The following is a 25881-nucleotide window of genomic DNA, read 5'->3' on the forward strand; positions in this document are numbered from 1 at the left end:
TCACACAGAGAACCCTGAGACTCTACATAGTCACACAGAGAACCCTGAGACTCTACACAGGTCACACAGAGAACTCAGAGGCTCCACACAGTCACACAGGGAACCCTGAGACTCTACACAGTCACACAGAGAACCCTGAGACTCTACACAGTCACACAGAGAACCCTGAGACTCTACACAGTCACACAGAGAACCCTGAGACTCTACACAGGTCACACAGAGAACCCAGAGGCTCTACACAGGTCACACAGAAAACCCAGAGGCTCTAGACAGTTACTCAGAGAACCCTGAGACTCTTCACAGTCACACAGAGAACCCTGAGACTCTACACAGTCACACAGAGAACCCTGAGGCTCTACACAGGTCACACAGAGAACCCTGAGACTCTACAGAGTCACACAGAGAACCCTGAGACTCTACACAGTCACACAGAGAACCCTGAGACTCTACAAAGGTCACACAGAGAACTCAGAGGCTCCACACAGTCACACAGAGAACCCAGAGACTCTACACAGTCACACAGAGAACCTTGAGACTCTACACAGGTCACACAGAGAACCCAGAGGCTCTACACAGGTCACACAGAAAACCCAGAGCCTCTAGACAGTCACACAGAGAACCCTGAGACTCTACACAGTCACACAGAGAACCCTGAGACTCTACACAGTCACACAGAGAACCCTGAGACTCTACACAGTCACACAGAGAACCCTGAGACTCTACACAGTCACACAGAGAACCCTGAGGCTCTACACAGGTCACACAGAGAACCCTGAGACTCTACACAGTCACACAGAGAACCCTGAGATCTACACAGGTCACACAGAGAACCCTGAGACTCTACACAGTCACACAGAGAACCCAGAGGCTCTACACAGGTCATACAGAGAACCCTGAGGCTCTACACAGTCACACAGAGAACCCTGATATCTACACAGTCACACAGAGAACCCTGAGACTCTACACAGTCACACAGAGAACCCTGAGACTCTACACAGGTCACACAGAGAACCCTGAGATCTACACAGGTCACACAGAGAACCCTGAGACTCTACACAGTCACACAGAGAACCCTGAGACTCTACACAGTCACACAGAGAACCCTGAGACTCTACACAGTCACACAGAGAACCCTGAGACTCTACACAGTCACACAGAGAACCCTGAGACTCTACAAAGGTCACACAGAGAACCCAGAGGCTCTACACAGTCACACAGAGGACCCTGAGACACTACACAGGTCACACAGAGAACCCAGAGGCTCTACACAGTCACACAGAGGACCCTGAGACACTACACAGGTCACACAGAGAACCCAGAGGCTCTACACAGTCACACAGAGAACCCTGAGACTCTACAAAGGTCACACAGAGAACCCAGAGGCTCTACACAGTCACACAGAGAACCCTGAGACTCTACAAAGGTCACACAGAGAACCCAGAGGCTCTACACAGTCACACAGAGGACCCTGAGACACTACACAGGTCACACAGAGAACCCAGAGGCTCTACACAGGTCACACAGAGAACCCTGAGACTCTACACAGAAAACCCTGAGACCTTGACTCACAGAATGAGAGGGGAACAATCATGACGCAGGGAAGTAGTGTCGGAGTGGGCCTTGGTCCAGTTTTAGCTAGTGGGTATTATTAAATTATATTATAAGCAGATTTTTATTTTGTTTTTTATTATTTTCTTATAAGAACCAAGTAAAAATGTAAAAATACTCTTCCATTTGGCTGTGCTTTGCTGCAGATGACACAGTAAAATGTAAACAGCCTCTATACACAGGCATCAACAAATAAAATGTTGCAGTAATATAATTATTCATATAATTACCAACAAAGACACACCAATAATCCATTCATTGGAATATTATACATAAATATCAAACACAATAAAAAATAAACATTAGCCTTCTATTTAACAAATATGTAGCCTGTAAATAAAAGTTCACCAGATGAATCCTGAATTCTGAGTTTTTTTTCCTTAAAAGGTAACAAAGGTATATCTCCAACAGATGGGCGGCACCATAGTACTCTTCATTTATCAGCCGTCCTGTCCACCCACCTCCCCCCAACCGACACACACACACCCACACCCACACCCACACACACACACCGACCCACCCACACCCCCACACACACACACACACACACACACACAGGAAACAACCCCACAGTGTCACAAACAAAATAACAGAACAGTCCTGATCTCGAGCAGCTGCATCACACACACACACACCGACCCACCCACACCCACACACACACACACACCGACCCACCCACACACACACACACACACACAAAGAGAGAGAGAGGGAATATAATATAGGAGTGTGGACACATACCTAACACATAGACAAGTGATTAGTACATCTATATCCAACAATGAGTCTGTACCCTCTCCATCACCTCATAAAAACTCCTTAGTTAAAATGTCAGAGTTCAGAGTAAAAGAGTTAACAGTGAAATTTTAATTGACACAGTTTATCATCTCAAACCATCCACTTGCAGTCTCCACACACTACCAACCAAATTTTTAAAGAGTGTGTTTCACACTATATCACCAGACATACTCCACATTGTAAACACCTCACTCATGTTGGGGGTTTTCCGAGCTCCTCACTAAAAACTGCAGTTGTAAAGCCTCTTCTAGAAAACAAAAAATTAGAATTATCTCAGATAAGTAACTACAGACCAATTTCTAATTTACTGTTCATTGGCAAAATCATTGAGAAAATAGTTTTCAGGCAAATCACTAGTTTCTTGTCCATTAACAGTAGCCTAGACAAATTCCAGTCCGGGTTCCGGTCTAATCACAGCACTGAGACTGCTCTAATCAAGGTCATTAATGACATCCGCTTAAATACAGAGGACAGAAAGGTATCTCTTCTATTACTTCTTGACCTTAGTGCTGCCTTTGACACCATTGACCATAAGATTCTTATAGATAGACTCTCAAACTGGGTTGGACTCTCAGGAACAGTCCTGAAGTGGTTGGTTTATTACCTGGAAGGCAGGAACTACTTGGTAGAAATAGAAAATAATATTTCAGAGAACACACCAGTGACCTGTGGTGTCCCCCAGGGCTCTATTCTTGGTCCACTTTTATTTAATTTATATATGCTTCCTCTTGGCCAGATTATGCAGGACTATGCAGATGATAGATTTACATGGCCCTGTCCCCAAACTACTCTGGTCCATTTGACTCATTAAGCAAGCGCCTTGAACACATCACAAACTGGATGGGACACAATTTTCTGCAGCTGAATAAAGATAAAACTGAGATAATACTATTTGGGAATAGCACAAAGATTGGCTGCGTATCTGGACTCGAGGGCCCTCAAATCTAAAGAACTGGCTCACAACCTTGGTGTATTAATGGACTCAGATCTCAGTTTTAGTCTCATATTAAAGGAGTTACTAGATCAGCATTTTACCATCTTAAGAACATCAGTAAGATTAGAGATTTTCTGACTAAACCAGACCTGGAGAAACTTATCCATGCCTTTATTTCTAGCATTGATTACTGTAATGGTCTCTTAGCTGGACTTCCACAAAAGACCATTACACAGCTTCAGCTGATTCAAAATGCAGCTGCCAGAGTCTCACTCGGAGCAAAAGAAGAGATCACATCACCCCCCCCCCCCTTCATCCTCAAATCCTTACACTGGAGACCAGTCTGTTACAGAATAGACTTTAAGGTGTTATTACTGGTCTATAAATGTCTTAATGGGGTAGGACCAGTGTAATTATCAGATCTGCAGAGTGTGCGGGAGGAGCGGTAGAGACGGTTGTGCGGGAGGAGCGGTAGAGACGGTTGTGCGGGAGGAGCGGTAGAGCCGAGTGTGCGGGAGGAGCGGTAGAGACGGTTGTGCGGGAGGAGCGGTAGATCCGAGTGTGCGGGAGGAGCGGTAGAGCCGAGTGTGCGGGAGGAGCGGTAGAGACGGTTGTGCGGGAGGAGCGGTAGAGACGGTTGTGCGGGAGGAGCGGTAGAGCCGAGTGTGCGGGAGGAGCGGTAGAGCCGAGTGTGCGGGAGGAGCGGTAGAGACGGTTGTGCGGGAGGAGCGGTAGAGACGGTTGTGCGGGAGGAGCGGTAGAGCCGAGTGTGCGGGAGGAGCGGTAGAGCCGAGTGTGCGGGAGGAGCGGTAGATCCGAGTGTGCGGGAGGAGCGGTAGAGACGGTTGTGCGGGAGGAGCGGTAGAGACGGTTGTGCGGGAGGAGCGGTAGAGACGGTTGTGCGGGAGGAGCGGTAGAGCCGAGTGTGCGGGAGGAGCGGTAGAGCCGAGTGTGCGGGAGGAGCGGTAGATCCGAGTGTGCGGGAGGAGCGGTAGAGCCGAGTGTGCGGGAGGAGCGGTAGAGACGGTTGTGCGGGAGGAGCGGTAGAGACGGTTGTGCGGGAGGAGCGGTAGAGCCGAGTGTGCGGGAGGAGCGGTAGAGCCGAGTGTGCGGGAGGAGCGGTAGAGCCGAGTGTGCGGGAGGAGCGGTAGAGCCGAGTGTGCGGGAGGAGCGGTAGAGACGGTTGTGCGGGAGGAGCGGTAGAGCCGGTTGTGCGGGAGGAGCGGTAGAGCCGAGTGTGCGGGAGGAGCGGTAGAGCCGAGTGTGCGGGAGGAGCGGTAGAGCCGGTTGTGCGGGAGGAGCGGTAGAGCCGAGTGTGCGGGAGGAGGGGTAGAGCGGGAGGAATGTTCCACTGCTGTAGAGAAATGTTCCACTGCTGTAACTCAGCTCTGTAGATTTACAAGAGCCACTGTTACTCTTGCTGTAACTTGTGTGAAATGTAAATTTTATGTTCCAAATATTGTGAAACAAAATTAAGTGTACATTAGAAAATAACATTTTGGATACTGCCAGCTGCCAGTTATTAAACAGTCCACCCTGACACTTGTTTTCCAGCAGTAAATTATATCTTAAAGATTTTAAGTTGTCTTGATTTCTGCTAAGACTTCACTAAGGTGTTCTTCCACTGATAAAACATTTCCAGTTGTAAGTTATTACATTCTAAATTAAACACCTTTAAAATATAACAGTGTTCATAAAAAAAACTCTTTATCACACCCATACCCCTCCTTGACTGCAGAAGGCGCAATCAAATTAGTACTGACTGGTAATCAGAATACAGTTTTCAGAACACTAAATCAGCATTTTACCATCTTAAGAACATCAGTAAGATCAGAGATTTTCTGACTAAACCAGACCTGGAGAAACTTATCCATGCCTTTATTTCACCGCGGTCACGCCATCTGCACTTCGCGAAAACGCAGTCACGCCATCTACACTAGGATTTCTTGTGCGCTTCTACATCACAGTTTACGGTAGAACGTGTGCGAGCGAGAGGGGGACTCGCAGAAAAGCGCAGATATTGAAAATTCATAAGAAATTAATTTAAAACATAATTCAATACAGTTAATATTAAAAACAGGTCTGATTGGCTAAAAGAACGGTTTGTTACCAGAAAATCTCACTGTTGTATTGAAAAACATGTCCTCAGGTACACAGGGTATAATATTTATGTGCATTTACTGTAAGAATTAGAAGTAATAGGCTTGAAAAAAACTTCAAAAAACCCTATGGATATTAAATTCCATAAAATGGTTGAATCAAACTGTTACCAGACCACTCCACTGCATTCTTGAAGAGCATGTTCTCAGGTACTCATGGTATAATTTTCATACATTTTTACTGTAGGAATATGAAGTAATATTATTTGATGATGTTTAATTTACATATATGGACAATTTTGAGTTCTATTAAAGGGTTAAATCAAACTGTTACCAAACCACTCCACAGCAGCCTTGAAGAACATGTTCTAGAGTACCCAGAGAATAATTGTCAAACATTTTTACTGTAGGAATTTGGAGTAATATCATTTCAAACTCATAAATATGCTGTTTAATTTACAAATATTGCAGAATTTTGAGAGCTATTAAAGGGTTAAATCAAACTGTTACCAAACCATTCCACTGCAGCCTTGAAGGACATGTTCTCAGGTACCCAGAGAATAATTTTTATAAATTTCTACTGTAGGAATTTGGAGTAATAGCATTACAAACTTCATAAGAATAACAACACAATTCCACAAATTGCAGAATGCTGAAGGCCATAAAATGGTTAAATCAAACTGTTACCAGACCACTCCACTGCAGTCTTGAAGAGCATGTTCTCAGGTACCCAGAGAATAATTTTCATACATTTTTACTGTAGGAATTTGGAGTAATATTATTTCAAATCTCATAAAAATTATGCTTAATTTACATATGTGGCCAATTCTGAGTGCTATTAAAGGGTTAAATCAAACTGTTACCAAACCATTCCACTGCAGTCTTGAAGAGCATGTTTTCAGGTACCCAGAGAATAATTTTATACATTTTTACTGTAGGAATTTGGAGTAATATTATTTCAAATCTCATAAAAAATGATGCTTAATTTACATATGTGGCCAATTCTGAGTGCTATTAAAGGGTTAAATCAAACTGTTACCAAACCAGTCCACTGCAGTCTTGAAGAGCATGTTTTCAGGTACCCAGAGAATAATTTTTATACATTTTTACTGTAGGAATTTGGAGAAATATCATTTCAAACTTATAAATATGCTGTTTAATTTACAAATATTGCAAAATTGTGAGAGCTATTAAAGGGTTAAATCAAATTGTTACCAAACAACTTCACTGAAGCCTTGAAGAACATGTTCCAAGGTACCCAGAGAATAATTGTCGTACATTTTTACTGTAGGAATTTGGAGTAATAATATTTCAAATCTCATTAAAATGATGTTTAATTTACATATATGGCAAAATTGTGAGTCCTATTAAAGAGTTAAATCAAATTGTTACCAAACCATTCCACTGCAGCCTTAAAGAATATGTTCTCAGGTACTCAGAGAATAAGTTTTATACATTTTTACTGTAGGAATTTGGAGTAAGAGCATTTCAAATTTCAGTAAAAATGGTTAAATTTGCAAATATTGCAAAATTCTGAGAGCTATTAATGGGTTAAATCAAACTGTTACCAAACCACTCCACTGCAGCCTTAAAGAATATGTTCTCGGGTACTCAGAGAATAATTTTTATACATTTTTACTGTAGGAATTTGGAGTAATATCATTTCAAACTTATAAATATGCTGTTTAATTTACAAATATTGCAAAATTGTGAGGGCTATTAAAGGGTTAAATCAAATTGTTACCAAATCACTTCACTGAAGCCTTGAAGAACATGTCCCAAGGTACTCAGAGAATAATTGTCGTACATTTTTACTGTAGGAATTTGGAGTAATAGCATTACAAACTTTATAAGAATTTTGTTTAATTTGCATATAAGGCAAAATTGTGAGTCCTATTAAAGGGTTAAATCAAACTGTTACCAAACCACTCCACTGCAGCCTTGAAGAACACGTTCTAGAGTACCCAGACTATAATGTTCATACATTTTTACTGTAAGAATGTGGAGTAATAGCATTACAAACTTCATAAGAATAAAAACACAATTCCATAAATTGCAGAATTCTGAAGGCCATAAAATGGTTAAATCAAACTGTTACCAGACCACTCCACTGCAGCCTTGAACAACATTTTCTAGAGTACCCAGGGTACAAATTTCATACATTTTTACTGTAGGAATTTGGAGTAATATTATTTCAAATCTCATTAAAAATGATGTTGAATTTACATATATGGCAAATTTTGAGTGCTACTAAAGGGTTAAATCAAACTGTTACCAGACCACTCCACTGCAGTCTTGAAAAGCATGTTCTCAGGTACTCAGGGTATAATTGTCATACATTTTTACTGTAGGAATTTGGAGTAATAGCATTACAAACTTCATAAGAATAACAACACAATTCCACAAATTGCAGAATGCTGAAGGCCATAAAATGGTTAAATCAAACTGTTACCAGACCACTCCACTGCAGTCTTGAAGAGCATGTTCTCAGGTACCCAGAGAATAATTTTCATACAATTTTACTGTAGGAATTTGGAGAAATATCATTTCAAACTTATAAATATGCTGTTTAATTTACAAATATTGCAAAATTGTGAGAGCTATTAAAGGGTTAAATCAAATTGTTACCAAATCACTTCACTGAAGCCTTGAAGAACATGTTCCAAGGTACCTAGAGAATAATTTTTATACATTTTTACTGTAAGAATTTGGAGTAAGAGCATTTCACATTTCAGTAAAAATTGTTTAATTTGCCAATATTGCAAAATTGTGAGCGCTATTAAATGGTTAAATCAAACTGTTACCAGACCACTCCACTGCAGTCTTGAGGAGCATGTTCTCAGGTACCCAGAGAATAATTTTCATACATTTTTACTGTAGGAATTTGGAGTAATATTATTTCAAATCTCATAAAAATTATGCTTAATTTACATATGTGGCCAATTCTGAGTGCTATTAAAGGGTTAAATCAAACTGTTACCAAACCATTCCACTGCAGTCTTGAAGAGCATGTTTTCAGGTACCCAGAGAATAATTTTATACATTTTTACTGTAGGAATTTGGAGAAATATCATTTCAAACTTATAAATATGCTGTTTAATTTACAAATATTGCAAAATTGTGAGAGCTATTAAAGGGTTAAATCAAATTGTTACCAAACAACTTCACTGAAGCCTTGAAGAACATGTTCCAAGGTACCCAGAGAATAATTGTCGTACATTTTTACTGTAGGAATTTGGAGTAATACCATTACAAACTTCATAAAAATGATGTTTAATTTACATATATGGCAAAATTGTGAGTCCTATTATAGGGTTAAATCAAATTGTTACCAAACCATTCCACTGCAGCCTTGAAGAACATGTTTCAAAGTACCCAGAGAATAATTGTCGTACATTTTTACTGTAGGAATATGGAGTAATATTATTTTAAGTCTCATAAAAATTTTGTTTAATTTGCCAATATTGCATAATTCTGAGAGCTATTAAAGAGTTAAATCAAACTGTTACCAGACCATTCCACTGCAGCCTTGAATAACATGTTCTAGAGTATCCAGATTATCATGTTCATACATTTTTACTGTAAGAATGTGGAGTAATAGCATTACAAACTTCATTAGAATAACAACACAATTCCACAAATTGCAGATTTCTGAAGGCCATAAAATGGTTAAATCAAACTGTTACCAGACCATTCCACTGCAGTGTTGAGGAACATGTTCCAAGGTACCCAGAGAATAATTGTGGTACATTTTTACTGTAGGAATTTGGAGTAATAATATTTCAAATCTCATAAAAATGATGTTTAATTTACATATATGGCAAAATTGTGAGTCCTATTAAAGGGTTAAATCAAATTGTTACCAGACCACTCCACTGCAGTCTTGAAGAACATGTTCCAAGGTACCCAGAGAATAATTGTCGTACATTTTTACTGTAGGAATTTGGAGTAAGAACATTTCAAATTTCAGTAAAAATTGTTAAATTTGCAAATATTGCAAAATTCTGAGAGCTATTATAGGGTTAAATCAAACTGTTACCAAACCACTCCACTGCAGCCTTAAAGAATATGTTCTCAGGTACTCAGAGAATAATATAATAAACGATAATGAAATCGTATGCACATTGTACCTAAGAAAAAAGGCTCCCTGGTAACATTGCAATTGTATCTAACCATACTTTTTAGGGAAATTTTAAATATTACTATTCCGAACACACAAAAAAACAAAAAAACATACTTACCTGAGACCATATTCTTTGTAAATGCAGTACATATCCCTGGTAATTAGTACCTAGTACTATAAACTTTTTACGGTCTTAAACATTACGAGATTCATAAAATTAAATTATAATTTTTTCTGAATTTTACCATACTATTCCTCCAAATTCCTAGAGTAAAAAGTTATGAGAATTATACCCAGGGAAACTGAAAATATGTACTTCAAGACTACAGTGGACAGTTTCTTGTAAATTATCTGGTAACATTTTGATTTAACCCATTATTAGCACTCAATTTTGCAATATGTGCAAATTAAACATAATATTTTAGTGAATTTTGCAATGCTATTACTCCAAATTCCTACAGTAAAAATTATTCTCTGGGTACTCTAGAACATGTTCTTCAAGGCTGCATTTGAATAGTCTGGTAACAGTATGATTTAACGCTTTAATAGCACTCAAAAATGCTATGTATGTAAATCAAACATCATTTTTTTATGAGAATTAAAATAATATTACTCCAAATTCCTACTGTAAATATGTATGAAAAGTATAATCTGGGTACTCTAGAACATGTTCTTCAAGGCTGCAGTGGAGTAGTCTGGTAACAGTTTGATTTAACCCTTTAATAGGACTCAGAATTTTGCCATATATGCAAATTAAACAAAATTTTTATGAGACTTAAAATAATATTACTCCATATTCCTACAGTAAAAATGTACGACAATTATTCTCTGGGTACTTTGAAACATGTTCTTCAAGGCTGCAGTGGAATGGTTTGGTAACAATTTGATTTAACCCTATAATAGGACTCACAATTTTGCCATATATGTAAATTAAACATCATTTTTATGAAGTTTGTAATGGTATTACTCCAAATTCCTACAGTAAAAATGTACGACAATTATTCTCTGGGTACCTTGGGACATGTTCTTCAAGGCTTCAGTGAAGTGATTTGGTAACAATTTGATTTAACCCTTTAATAGCTCTCACAATTTTGCAATATTTGTAAATTAAACAGCATATTTATAAGTTTGAAATGATATTACTCCAAATTCCTACAGTAAAAATGTATAAAAATTATTCTCTGAGTACCCGAGAACATATTCTTTAAGGCTGCAGTGGAGTGGTTTGGTAACAGTTTGATTTAACCCATTAATAGCTCTCAGAATTTTGCAATATTTGCAAATTTAACCATTTTTACTGAAATGTGAAATGCTCTTACTCCAAATTCCTACAGTAAAAATGTACGACAATTATTCTCTGGGTACTTTGAAACATGTTCTTCAAGGCTGCAGTGGAATGGTTTGGTAACAATTTGATTTAACCCTATAATAGGACTCACAATTTTGCCATATATGTAAATTAAACATCATTTTTATGAAGTTTGTAATGGTATTACTCCAAATTCCTACAGTAAAAATGTACGACAATTATTCTCTGGGTACCTTGGAACATGTTCTTCAAGGCTTCAGTGAAGTTGTTTGGTAACAATTTGATTTAACCCTTTAATAGGTCTCACAATTTTGCAATATTTGTAAATTAAACAGCATATTTATAAGTTTGAAATGATATTTCTCCAAATTCCTACAGTAAAAATGTATAAAAATTATTCTCTGGGTACCTGAAAACATGCTCTTCAAGACTGCAGTGGAATGGTTTGGTAACAGTTTGATTTAACCCTTTAATAGCACTCAGAATTGGCCACATATGTAAATTAAGCATAATTTTTATGAGATTTGAAATAATATTACTCCAAATTCCTACAGTAAAAATGTATGAAAATTATTCTCTGGGTACCTGAGAACATGCTCCTCAAGACTGCAGTGGAGTGGTCTGGTAACAGTTTGATTTAACCATTTAATAGCGCTCACAATTTTGCAATATTGGCAAATTAAACAATTTTTACTGAAATGTGAAATGCTCTTACTCCAAATTCTTACAGTAAAAATGTATAAAAATTATTCTCTAGGTACCTTGGAACATGTTCTTCAAGGCTTCAGTGAAGTGATTTGGTAACAATTTGATTTAACCCTTTAATAGCTCTCACAATTTTGCAATATTTGTAAATTAAACAGCATATTTATAAGTTTGAAATGATATTTCTCCAAATTCCTACAGTAAAATTGTATGAAAATTATTCTCTGGGTACCTGAGAACATGCTCTTCAAGACTGCAGTGGAGTGGTCTGGTAACAGTTTGATTTAACCATTTTATGGCCTTCAGCATTCTGCAATTTGTGGAATTGTGTTGTTATTCTTATGAAGTTTGTAATGCTATTACTCCAAATTCCTACAGTAAAAATGTATGACAATTATACCCTGAGTACCTGAGAACATGCTTTTCAAGACTGCAGTGGAGTGGTCTGGTAACAGTTTGATTTAACCCTTTAGTAGCACTCAAAATTTGCCATATATGTAAATTCAACATCATTTTTAATGAGATTTGAAATAATATTACTCCAAATTCCTACAGTAAAAATGTATGAAATTTGTACCCTGGGTACTCTAGAAAATGTTGTTCAAGGCTGCAGTGGAGTGGTCTGGTAACAGTTTGATTTAACCATTTTATGGCCTTCAGAATTCTGCAATTTATGGAATTGTGTTTTTATTCTTATGAAGTTTGTAATGCTATTACTCCACATTCTTACAGTAAAAATGTATGAACATTATAGTCTGGGTACTCTAGAACGTGTTCTTCAAGGCTGCAGTGGAGTGGTTTGGTAACAGTTTGATTTAACCCTTTAATAGGACTCACAATTTTGCCTTATATGCAAATTAAACAAAATTCTTATAAAGTTTGTAATGCTATTACTCCAAATTCCTACAGTAAAAATGTACGACAATTATTCTCTGAGTACCTTGGGACATGTTCTTCAAGGCTTCAGTGAAGTGATTTGGTAACAATTTGATTTAACCCTTTAATAGCCCTCACAATTTTGCAATATTTGTAAATTAAACAGCATATTTATAAGTTTGAAATGATATTACTCCAAATTCCTACAGTAAAAATGTATAAAAATTATTCTCTGAGTACCCGAGAACATATTCTTTAAGGCTGCAGTGGAGTGGTTTGGTAACAGTTTGATTTAACCCATTAATAGCTCTCAGAATTTTGCAATATTTGTAAATTAAACAGCATATTTATAAGTTTGAAATGATATTACTCCAAATTCCTACAGTAAAAATGTATAAAAATTATTCTCTGAGTACCCGAGAACATATTCTTTAAGGCTGCAGTGGAGTGGTTTGGTAACAGTTTGATTTAACCCATTAATAGCTCTCAGAATTTTGCAATATTTGCAAATTTAACCATTTTTACTGAAATTTGAAATGCTCTTACTCCAAATTCCTACAGTAAAAATGTATAAAACTTATTCTCTGAGTACCTGAGAACATATTCTTTAAGGCTGCAGTGGAATGGTTTGGTAACAATTTGATTTAACTCTTTAATAGGACTCACAATTTTGCCATATATGTAAATTAAACATCATTTTAATGAGATTTGAAATATTATTACTCCAAATTCCTACAGTAAAAATGTACGACAATTATTCTCTGGGTACCTTGGAACATGTTCTTCAAGGCTTCAGTGAAGTTGTTTGGTAACAATTTGATTTAACCCTTTAATAGCTCTCACAATTTTGCAATATTTGTAAATTAAACAGCATATTTATAAGTTTGAAATGATATTTCTCCAAATTCCTACAGTAAAAATGTATAAAAATTATTCTCTGGGTACCTGAAAACATGCTCTTCAAGACTGCAGTGGACTGGTTTGGTAACAGTTTGATTTAACCCTTTAATAGCACTCAGAATTGGCCACATATGTAAATTAAGCATCATTTTTTATGAGATTTGAAATAATATTACTCCAAATTCCTACAGTAAAAATGTATGAAAATTATTCTCTGGGTACCTGAGAACATGCTCTTCAAGACTGCAGTGGAGTGGTCTGGTAACAGTTTGATTTAACCATTTTATGGCCTTCAGCATTCTGCAATTTGTGGAATTGTGTTGTTATTCTTATGAAGTTTGTAATGCTATTACTCCAAATTCCTACAGTAGAAATTTATAAAAATTATTCTCTGGGTACCTGAGAACATGTCCTTCAAGGCTGCAGTGGAATGGTTTGGTAACAGTTTGATTTAACCCTTTAATAGCTCTCAAAATTCTGCAATATTTGTAAATTAAACAGCATATTTATGAGTTTGAAATGATATTACTCCAAATTCCTACAGTAAAAATGTTTGACAATTATTCTCTGGGTACTCTAGAACATGTTCTTCAAGGCTGCTGTGGAGTGGTTTGGTAACAGTTTGATTTAACCCTTTAATAGAACTCAAAATTGTCCATATATGTAAATTAAACATCATCAAATAATATTACTTCATATTCCTACAGTAAAAATGTATGAAAATTATACCATGAGTACCTGAGAACATGCTCTTCAAGAATGCAGTGGAGTGGTCTGGTAACAGTTTGATTCAACCATTTTATGGAATTTAATATCCATAGGGTTTTTTGAAGTTTTTTTCAAGCCTATTACTTCTAATTCTTACAGTAAATGCACATAAATATTATACCCTGTGTACCTGAGGACATGTTTTTCAATACAACAGTGAGATTTTCTGGTAACAAACCGTTCTTTTAGCCAATCAGACCTGTTTTTAATATTAACTGTATTGAATTATGTTTTTAATTAATTTCTTATGAATTTTCAATATCTGCGCTTTTCTGCGAGTCCCCCCTCTCGCTCGCACACGTTCTACCGTAAACTGTGATGTAGAAGCGCACAAGAAATCCTAGTGTAGATGGCGTGACTGCGTTTTCGCGAAGTGCAGATGGCGTGACCGCGGTTTTATTTCTAGCATTGATTACTGTAAAGGTCTCTTAGCTGGACTTCCACAAAAGACCATTAAACAACTTCAGCTGATTCAAAATGCAGCTGCCAGAGTTCTCACTCGGAGCAAAAGAAGAGATCACCCCCCCCCCCTTCCTCCTCAAACCCTTACACTGGAGACCAGTCTGTTACAGAATAGACTTTAAGGTGTTATTACTGCTCTATAAATGCCTAAATGGGGTAGGACCAGTGTATTTATCAGATCTGCAGAGTGTGCGGGAGGAGCGGTCGTTTAATAAGGGGCAAACGTTTAATACTGTGATCATTAAATTAAACGTAAGAGTTCCTCTTGTACCTACCGCAGTAAAGTTGGCTCAGCGTTCGATATTCGCCAGACATTCACCCACGAATATCCTGGTTATTAAAAAAACAACAAGTACTCGCCAAATGACTACTTCAGTGTAATTACTACAACACTGTGAACTTATTCACACACTGGTGTTCAATGCTTTTACTGCTGTAAGATGTGAAAATATCATCATCAGATTCACCGACGAGTTCTTTCTGGCCGAGAAGCGCTTTAGCGACACAACTTCTTTTCAAAATAAAAGTCTTTTGGTATAAGGCATTTAAATACGTTTCTAAATAACAGTCAGTTACATGTTTCTTTTTCTCTCTTTTTTCCCCCTTTATTTTTACTGTGCAGATACAGTGTAATGTGTGGAATTTCTGGTTCCACCACAAATGTCTGGCAATGACACCAGAAGAATGGGAGACATTCTCTCAAACTGGACAGGACCTGCACTGTCCACACTGCACTGATGTGTAATATGTCCCTGTGTGTGTTGATGTAAATAGATAAGTAACAGTTCCTGTAGTTCAGCAGGATAGTGCATCATTTTCTGTTCAAAATATATATTTTAGAGCATCTACAACCAACTTAAATAAAATGTGCAGTTCTAAGACTTAATTGTGATCCCCATCTTTCCTTAGTCCAGAAACAGAAAATATAGGAAATTTGACAAAAATCTATTTTCACAAATTTGTTACAAGGTTCACATGTCCAAATGAGCATGAAGGGTGTTGGTCCTTGGGTGTACTACATCATAGGCCCGAAATTGTGTCTGTGAGTCATGTCGTTTAAGTGTGACACCCATCTTTCCTAGTCCAGAAACAGAAAATATATGAAATCTCAGATAGAATCTGTTTTTTGTTACAAGGTTCACATGCAACACATAGGGAAGCTGATGTACAATCAGCTTTCAAAAGTGTGTTACAGGGTTTACGTATTTAAATGCCTTATACCCAAGACTTTTTCACATCTTACAGCAGTAAAAGCATTGAACGCCAGTGTGTGAATAAGTTCACAACATGTAGTAATTGCACTGAAATAGTCATTTGGCGAGTACTTGTTGTTTTTTTAATAACCAGGATATTCGTGGGTGAATGATTGGCGAATATCGAACGCTGAGCCAACTTTACCTCATGTTTTTACACTTATCGTCTTTACGCAGTCTCTCTCTGACACTCACACGCACACAGTCTCTCTTTCCCTCTCCCTCTCTCTCTCAACACACACGGTCCCTCTCTCTGTCAACACACACACACACACACACACACACACACACACTGAACTATCTATAATCTTCAGGTCTGTAAGCTGTAAATGAAGTCTTACCTGTTTTTCAGCTCTGCTCCTGATCTTCACAAACAGCAGTGTTTTTAAATCCGGTTTGGACTGGATCAGACACACGCAGGAAGGGCTGGGGCAGAGAGAAGTATCACTTTCGATTGTCTTCTGGGTTTGTCAGACACTAGAGGGCGCTCCAAACATGAATGTGTTTCTCTGGAGAATTCAAACAAAACCATAGTTTATAAACTCTGATCATTTTTATACAAAAGGAATGCATTAATTTCCTCAACACAGAGCAGTAACAAATGTCTGAGACCCCACCGCAGACACATTTTTAAACTGTTGAACTCCAGGTTAAAGACTTTGTAAAAGTGTCTCAGTTGTGAGGGTGAAGTCAGTGAGTGTGAACTTTACAGCAGTCGCCCAGAGCAGACGGGGGAGGGACTTCAGAGCAGCAGATACACAGAGGATTCCCGATTAGGAAACCGTGCTTAGTTTCAGCTTTTCCACTGTTTTGTGTCGACTAAATGTTCAGGAGCCTGTCCAGGTCAGTGCCCAGTGAGGCTCCAGGGCCAAACCCCTCAGTAATGTGCTCTGACCAGAGCTCTGACCCACACCCCACACAGCGAGTGCAGGGCTCAGATCACTGGGGGCAGGAGGATGGACATCTTCAGGATTTGGGGTTTTATATTTTTCTTTAGAGGACATTTTCAAACACAAACCTGTAGACCGTCAAATGTTCAGAAATCACAGACATCAGGAGGGAAGTGTTACTGACAGAGTAGTGTTTCATTTTCAGGTTTGTGTCTGTGAATAAATAATAGACAAATGTCCTATAAAATGTGCTTCTGTCCCATGCTAATATCTGTCTTAGCTTTGACCTTTACAGCCTTTAGCAGACGCTCGTATCCAGAGCAGCTTACAGAAGGGCTTTGTGTTGGAGTGTGTTTTACAGAGAGTACAAACAGGTTAGAGTCTAAAATCCCCCTGAGCTCAGACTCTCTCAGAGCAGGAGACAGAGCTGACACAGAGAAACTCAGAGAGGGACGTTTAGTTTATTGTAGTTAGTCGTGTTGTTTATAGTGTAGTGCTCTTTACAGGATGAAGATAACGATGAACTGACGTAGTTCCTCTATGAAATAACTTCATTTGCTCTGCTCTTGTACACTTCAGTGATCTAATCATTTACACACTTCATTCTTCAGTGTAGTGTGCTGTGTCCAAAACTGTCCACTACATGTGTTTCAATGTGTGAGACACTAATTTAATAACGCTTTATTGTAGTAATGTATATGTTTAACAATACAGATAGTCTCATTAGTGTTAGTCCAGGACCAGAGGATGTTAACTCCCTGCCGTAGTTACCACCAAACAAAGCTGTGGTGTCGTAACCGGCCGTAACTCCAGCATCAGCCAATCAGTGCTCAGTAGCATTAACGCTAGTGTCTGTTTCCCAGAAATGCAGCCGGAAAATGGAGATATGTTTCTAAAACACACCCAACAAAAAAAATCCATCAAGTTCAGAAACGCTGTGAATCCAGTCACAACACAGGGAAGGTTTTCTGGAGGGACCTGAACGCTGCTGCACACCTCGAGATGTGATGTGTGTCACAGAACAACAGAGCCCCCCCAGAATCAGACTCCATTTGGGTGCACACGCAGCGCAACAGTTTACACTCACATTTCTGTTTAAAACAAGTGTTAAGCTTGATTTCTCCTTTACAACAAACACCAGAACAGCACCTAAAGCATTAGTTTACATTTGAACCTTTTTGGAAACACTCTGTTTCTGATGAACTCTCTGATGTCGTTGATCAATTTGAAGGGACCCAAGAACTTTGGGGTTCACAGATCCATGGTCCTCTCTGTGACCTGCCTTGGGACTCGCCTGGTGTCAGTAGTTTTAGAAAACTCTTCATGTCGTAAGAATGTCTCTTATTCTTCAAGTTTAATTCCTTTAGGGTCTGTTTCCCAGAAAGGGGCTAAGCCTAGTCTCAAACTGTTCCCTTTCAACTGAACCTCTCCTTTCTGAATGCTAAGAAACCCAGGACTAGGCTTAAACCTGTGGGAGACAGACCTGTAAAGTTAAGCCTTTTCTAATTTTGCCTTTGGATTTCAAATTTTCAATTTCTTCATGTTGAGAAAATACAAATATTGTGTTTTTTGACATGATTGGGCTTTACATGGGCGGCACAGTGTCGCAGTCACACAGCTCCAGGGACCTGGAGGTTGTGGGTTCGATTCCCGCTCCGGGTGACTGTCTGTGAGGAGTGTGGTGTGTTCTCTCTGTGTCTGCGTGGGTTTCCTCCGGGTGACTGTCTGTGAGGAGTGTGGTGTGTTCTCCCCGTGTCAGCGTGGGTTTCCTCCGGGTGACTGTCTGTGAGGAGTGTGGTGTGTTCTCTCTGTGTCTGCGTGGGTTTCCTCCGGGTGACTGTCTGTGAGGAGTGTGGTGTGTTCTCTCCGTGTCCGCGTGGGTTTCCTCCGGGTGACTGTCTGTGAGGAGTGTGGTGTGTTCTCCCCGTGTCTGCGTGGGTTTCCTCCGGGTGACTGTCTGTGAGGAGTGTGGTGTGTTCTCCTTGTGTCTACGTGGGTTTCCTCCGGGTGACTGTCTGTGAGGAGTGTGGTGTGTTCTCCCTGTGTCCGCGTGGGTTTCCTCCGGGTGACTGCCTGTGAGGAGTGTGGTGTGTTCTCCCTGTGTCCGCGTGGGTTTCCTCCGGGTGACTGTCTGTGAGGAGTGTGGTGTGTTCTCTCTGTGTCCGCGTGGGTTTCCTCCGGGTGACTGTCTGTGAGGAGTGTGGTGTGTTCTCCCCGTGTCTGCGTGGGTTTCCTCCGGGTGACTGTCTGTGAGGAGTGTGGTGTGTTCTCCTTGTGTCTACGTGGGTTTCCTCCGGGTGACTGTCTGTGAGGAGTGTGGTGTGTTCTCCCTGTGTCCGCGTGGGTTTCCTCCGGGTGACTGTCTGTGAGGAGTGTGGTGTGTTCTCCTTGTGTCTGCGTGGGTTTCCTCTGGGTGACTGTCTGTGAGGAGTGTGGTGTGTTCTCCCTGTGTCCGCGTGGGTTTCCTCCGGGTGACTGTCTGTGAGGAGTGTGGTGTGTTCTCCCTGTGTCCGCGTGGGTTTCCTCCGGGTGACTGTCTGTGAGGAGTGTGGTGTGTTCTCCTTGTGTCTGCGTCGGTTTCCTCCGGGTGACTGTCTGTGAGGAGTGTGGTGTGTTCTCCTTGTGTCTGCGTGGGTTTTCTCCGGGTGCTCCGATTTCCTCCCACAGTCCAAAAACACACATTGGTAGGTGGATTGGTGACTCAAAAGTGTCCGTAGGTGTGAGTGTGTGAGTGAATGTGTGTGTGTGTCTGTGTTGCCCTGTGAAGGACTGGCGCCCCCTCCAGGGTGTATTCCTGGATTTTGTGTTTTTTTGGGTCTCTATTTTACCGTGTGGATAAACTCTAATTTATTTAAAATCATGAAATATTAAATGTATTAAAATGTAAATATCTATATGTAAGAGTGTAGAACAGTTGTAGGAATATTATGGGGTGAAATTCCTGCTGAATGGGTCTGGCTCCCCCCGCTGGTCGGTCAGCATATTTACAGCCCCTGTATATATTTGGGGTTCAGCGCAGTCTCGGCAGTAGTCGTGTGCTCTGCTGTGGTGAGTACAGCTCCGGTGCAGCTCAGGAACATCACAAAGAACGGAGAATGCTGCAGTGTTTCATTTCCATTGTTTTAGTCTCGAGATACATCTGACAGAGAGCAGTCTGCCTTTTTCAATGTTATTTAAAGACATTAATCCGAGCTGAACTTGAATTATGCGAACACCCAGCAAACACGCAGACGCCCTGTTTGTTTACATTTGTAACGTTCACTGGAGGACGTTTCTAGGACTTTATGGACGTCCGCAACACGTCCTGTTCTAGAACCAATGGAACGTTCCCAAACCCCCATTCCTGGACCGTTCTGTAACGTCCCGGTACCGTCCCTCGGGTAACCGTTATTTCTGTTTCTTTAAAAGAACGTCCGCTTGTGGTCCCCTGACCGTCACTGATCACGGTGCATGACACCAGCTGATTTCACCATTCCAGGAGCATTCCCATCATTCCCCCGGGAATTCAGACTGCACAGGAGGAGGACAGTAAAGTCTCTCATCAGCCGCGCATCACTGGGGTTTACATCAATACAAATCACTACAACAGAGAAACACCAAACAAACTTGTGGTGTGTCCGGTACATCACCGCACGTCTGATTCACATTTGTGCACCGCGCTCTTTCAGCTGGGAGCGGGCAATGAGAGAGAGATAGAGAGAGAGAGAGAGAGAGAGAGAGAGAGAGAGAGAGAGAGGGGTGTATGAGAGAGAGACAGAGAGAGAGAGAGAGAGAGAGAGAGAGAGGGGTGTATGAGAGAGAGAGGTGTATGAGAGAGAGAGAGAGAGAGAGAGAGGTGTATGAGAGAGAGAGAGCTGTGTATGACAGAGAGAGAGAGAGAGAGAGAGAGAGAGAGAGAGAGAGAGAGAGAGGTGTATGAGAGAGAGAGAGAGAGAGAAGTGTGTATGAGAGAGAGAGAGAGAGAGAGAGAGAGAGAGAGAGAGGTGTGTATGAGAGAGAGAGAGAGAGAGAGAGAGAGAGGTGTGTATGAGAGAGAGAGAGAGAGAGAGAGGTGTGTATGAGAGAGAGAGAGAGAGAGAGAGGTGTATGAGAAAGAGAGAGAGAGAGAGTGTTTTTCAGTGATTATCTATGAGTCACAAGGGACAGTTTGTTCCTTCACTGAGAAAATAGTGCACGACTCACTAGTGTTATTACTTTCTGAAATAGTAACACAACAGAATAATACACAACAGTAGGCAGTGAATGAATGAAAGAAAGACTGAATGTTGATAATAGAACACACAATAGTAACACTACCACTTTCCATAGGCAACAGAAACAGGTAAAGAGGCTGTGTACAATCTCTAGGTCTGGTTCGGTGTCCACACTTAGACGAGCAGTCACCACCTTAAACACACCGTAACGAGAGCGAGTGGCATGTACAAGTCTTTCTAGCACAACAGGAGGGTGAGTGGTTCCTGCAGGTGGCTCCACACGATGACTACGCTGGTTCTGGAGGCAGGAGACCAGGAATAACCAGACAGCAGGGGCAGGTGTTCATCTTAAACACAACAGGGAGAACACACAGATTGTTAGTTTTCTTTAAGAGTTTGGACAGGACACGTGTAAAAACAGAGCAAGCAGCAGAGCCTTGGCTACCACAGCTAATGCCATGTACACACTTCACCACTTCATCAGATCACTGCACCTTTCACAGGGCTGTTTTCTTCTAATCAGGGGTCTGTCAGTGTTTCTGCCTTCTGCGTCACATGACTGATGGTGGCACAGGGTCATCTACAGCAGGGGTCGGGAAAAGGCGGCCCGCGTCCAGGTCCACACCCAGACGCTGTCCCGTCCGGACCCTTTTTGAAAATCAGTGTTTTATTTGTAAACTCTGCTTCAAATGAGAAAAAGTCTCTTTATTTAGAGCATTTGTTATTTATAATTATTTATAAATCTTTTGGAAATATGTTTAAATGTCATTGAAAATGTAATTTGATTCAACATTCAGTTGTTAACTTCATAAAGGGCTGCTATTAGATGTCATCCATTTCACAGGGCAACACACACTCACACACACATTCACGAGTCACCAATCCACCTACCAAAGTGTGTTTTTGCACTGTGGGAGGAAACCGGAGCACCCGGAGGAAACCCACGCGGACACAGGGAGAACACACCAACTCCTCACAGACAGTCACCGTGGAGCCTCCCTGGAGCTGTGTGTGTGCCGCCCAGCTTTAGATTAGATAGGTTTTATTGTTTTAAACACCAGTCACAGGTTTTTAAAAACTGCAGTATTTTACCTGTGGGGTTCACTGATCACTCTCTGGTGATTGGTAGTGTTTATATAAACTCTGTTAAGTCTAAAAGTGCGTACTGGCATTTTAACACGACCCTAGTGGATGATTTTCATTTTAAAACTTGTTTCAGTTTGTTGTGGGACACGTGGAGGTTGAACAGGGACAGGTTTGAGTCTCTGCAGCGGTGGTGGGACATCGGTAAAGTGCAGATCCAGCAGTTTTGTAAACAATACACTCTCAATGTCACCAACAGCATCAAACACTCTGTCACTGAGCTTGAGAAGGAGATAGTGTTTCTTCAGAATTTGGTGGAGTCCAGTGGGGAACAGGGCCACATCCAGACACTTCACAATAAAAGAACATCTTTGGCAGATCTGCTGGGGGTGAGAGCGCAGGGAGCATTGATCAGATCTCGTTTCCAACACATTTCTGAGATGGATGCCCCATCAAAGTTCTTCTTCAGTTTGGAGAAAAAGAACGGACAGAGCAGGTTCATTCACTGCCTCCGCTCCGCTGACGGCCGGGAGCTGACGGACCCAGCGGAGATCAGAAGGCGGGCTGTGGGCTTTTTTTCGGAGCTGTACTCCAGTGAGTATAGAGAGGACAGGTTAATTTCACAGCAGTTCTATGACGGATTACCGCAGGTATCACCTGAACAGAACGAGGAGCTAGAGCGGGTGATAACCATGCAGGAACTACAGAGAGCTTTGCAAAGCGTGGCAACAGGGAAGGCTCCGGGCATCGATGGCCTCCCGGTTGAGTTTTATAAGTCTTTCTGGGACGTGGTGGGGGGGGATTTGCTGGCTGTGCTCAATGACAGCCTGGTCGGAGGACGACTGCCGTTGAGCTGCAGGAGAGCGGTCCTCGCCCTGCTGCCTAAGAAAGGCGACCTCAGCGAGGTTAAAAACTGGAGGCCTGTGAGTTTGCTGTGCGTTGATTATAAAGTCCTCTCTAAAGTCCTGGCGAATCGCCTGAAGGAGGTGATGGGGCAGGTCACACACACGGATCAGGCTTACTGCGTCCCTGGCAGATCGATCCATGATAATATCTCGCTTATTAGAGACATTTTGGATGTGTCTGGGTCGGGGCCCCCTTTTGGGCTCCTCTCCTTAGATCAGGAAAAAGCCTTTGACAGAGTGGAGCATCAGTATTTGTGGAGTACTTTTGATGCTTTTGGTTTCTCACCAGGGTTTACTTCCATGATTAAGGTGCTTTATGAAGACATTGAGAGTGTACTGAAGGTCAGTGGTGGGTTGTGTGCCCCTTTCACCGTGCAGAGGGGAGTCAGACAGGGCTGTTCATTGTCGGGGATGCTGTATGCTCTGGCCATTGAGCCAATGCTCCACTATTTGAGGAGAAACCTCAGTGGAGTTGTAATAGCTGAGAACATCCCACGGTTTTATTTAGCTGCGTATGCAGATGATGTGGTAGTAGGAGGAGTCACTGGAGCCAGAGACATTACTGTTTTAAACAACACTTTTAAGGACTTTGCTCTGATCTCCTCTGCGAGAGTGAACTGGGGGAAGAGTGAGGGTTTGCTGGTGGGGGACTGGGGCGGTGGAGAGCCAGCTTTGACAGAGGGACTAACTTGGTCCAAGGGTGGTTTTAAATATTTGGGGGTGTTTCTAGGAAATCAAAATACTGCAAATAAAAATTGTGAAGGTGTGTTGCAGGACGTACAGAACAGACTGAGTAAATGGAAATGGATTTTACCGAACATGTCTTTTAGGGGTAGAACACTAATAGTCAATAATTTAATAGCGTCGTCCCTCTGGCATCGTTTGGCCGTCCTGGAACCTCCACAGGGCGTTTTAAAGGGGATTCAAGCTCTTAATGTTGATTTTATTTGGGATAAACTCCACTGGGTCAAGAGAAGTGTCTTGTATTTATCTAGAGACGAGGGGGGTCAGGGAGTCATACACCTCGAGAGCAGAAGGGCAACTTTTAGGCTTCAGTTTTTACAGAAAGTTTTATACGGTCCTGCGCAGGCCCTGTGGAGGAACGTGGCGAAGGCTGTTTTGCGCAAGGCTGGTGGACTGGGCCTGGAGGAGAGCGTCTTTTTAGTGCACCCTGATCAACTGTCTTTTTATGGACTCCCTCTCTTTTACAGCAGTGTTTTTAAAACATGGACTTTATACGAGGTGGAAAAACAGACACCCGCTAACTCTGTCTACTGACTTCTGAGGGAACCAGTCCTCCACGGGGCTCGACTCTCCTTGACAGACGGGAGACACCATGGACAGTCTGAGAGGATGAGGAACACAGGTCTGATCACAGTGAAGGACCTAATAACATCTACTGGAGTGGACTGTGACAAACCTGATGCTCTGGCACAGAGACTGGGGATGAGGTCCTGCAGAGTCGCTCTGTAGATGCTCTGCAGGTTTCAACGGGCTCTCACCGAAGACGAAAAGAGACTGCTAAAGAACTGGGACTGTCTACAAACAGGTCAGGAAACAGAGGAGCCCTTCCCCTGTCTGTGGATCAGCCCCAGACTCCCGGCTCCTGACTCTGGGAGCCCCCTGCTGAACTCTGGGGGTTTGAGCGAACTGCGTTTTGACGGTCTTTCTGCGCGTGTGTTGTATAAAGGGTGTGTGAAAATGTTAAATCAGACTGAACTGACCGGCCAGGTGGATACGCCCTGGAGGGCTCATTTTGGCCTCGCCAGTGACGTGAAGCCTGCCTGGAGGGCACTCTATAAACCACCATTGACTAAGTCAGCTGGAGATCTGCAGTGGAGAATTTTACATGGTGTTGTCGCTGTCAATGCGTTTGTGTCCATTTTAAACCCCACTGTGTCTTCGGAGTGTCCTTTCTGCTCTTTGAGAGAAACAGTGTTCCATTGTTTTACACAGTGTTTTAGACTGAACGCATTATTTAAGGTTTTAACTTCACTTTTTCATGGTTTTGGTGAATGTTTAATCTTCATGTTTTTATCTGTGGTTCTCTGTGCTGTCAGAAGAGAAGGAGAAAGTGTCAGTTGTTGAACTTCATTGTGGGTTAAAGCTAAAACTGCAGTGTATTTCAGCAGAAAGAAAAAACTGGACTCTGGGTTGAATAGTGATGTCTGTCTGATTTTTAAAGGGTTGGTGAAATCCAGAATCAAAGTGGGTTTTTTGTTTTAAATAACGATGTAGAACTTGGACAGTTTTATAAATGTATGGGACTACGATGGGGCTCTGTGCACCACAGAGGGGGGTGTTTTATTGTTCTCTGACCTTTTAAAATAAGAACTGAATTTAATTCCTGATTTTTTTCTTTTTGTAACAAATAGTGATTAAAGTAAAAACTCAAACTCTCTCTCTCTATCTCTCTCTCTCACACACACATATTCTCTCTCTCTCTCTCTCTCTCTCTCTCCCTCTCACACATATTCTCTCTCTCTCTCTCCCTCTCACACATATTCTCTCTCTCTCTCTCCCTCTCACACATATTCTCTCTCTCTCTCTCTCTCACACACATATTCTCTCTCTCTCTCTCTCTCTCACACATATTCTCTCTCTCTCTCTCTCTCTCTCTCACATATTCTCTCTCTCTCTCTCTCTCTCTCACACATATTCTCTCTCTCTCTCTCTCTCTCCCTCTCACACATATTCTCTCTCTCTCTCTCTCTCTCTTTCTCTCTCTCTCTCTCTCTCTCACCCTCTCACACATATTCTCTCTCTCTCTCTCTCTCTCCCTCTCACACATATTCTCTCTCTCTCTCTCTCTCTCACACATATTCTCTCTCTCTCTCTCTCTCCCTCTCACACATATTCTCTCTCTCTCTCTCTCTCTCTCCCTCTCACACATATTCTCTCTCTCTCTCTCTCCCTCTCACACACATTCTCTCTCTCTCTCTCTCTCTCTCCCTCTCACACACATTCTCTCTCTC

At 41.3% G+C, this 25881-nt stretch overlaps 2 protein-coding genes across 2 annotated transcripts in view; both read right to left on the reverse strand.

Moving 5' to 3' along the window:
- The window catches only part of LOC136699706 (uncharacterized), an 87589-nt gene extending 72608 nt beyond the window's left edge, over positions 1-14981 (reverse strand). Inside the window, exon 1 of the mRNA XM_066674629.1 lies at positions 14858-14981. The gene's annotated coding sequence lies outside the window, so the exon portion shown is untranslated. The remainder of the gene's footprint in view (positions 1-14857) is intronic.
- Positions 3731-5641, reverse strand: LOC136700270 (mucin-1-like). Its single transcript, XM_066675549.1, has 2 exons — positions 5611-5641; positions 3731-4728 (listed from the first exon to the last, which is right to left on the reverse strand). Exons 1-2 carry the CDS (start codon positions 5639-5641, stop codon positions 3731-3733), a joined length of 1029 nt encoding a protein of 342 aa, XP_066531646.1.
- Positions 14982-25881: the final 10900 nt, after the last annotated feature.

Source organism: Hoplias malabaricus, chromosome 6 (assembly GCF_029633855.1).
Source record: "Hoplias malabaricus isolate fHopMal1 chromosome 6, fHopMal1.hap1, whole genome shotgun sequence".
NCBI classification, from domain to species: Eukaryota; Metazoa; Chordata; class Actinopteri; order Characiformes; family Erythrinidae; genus Hoplias; species Hoplias malabaricus.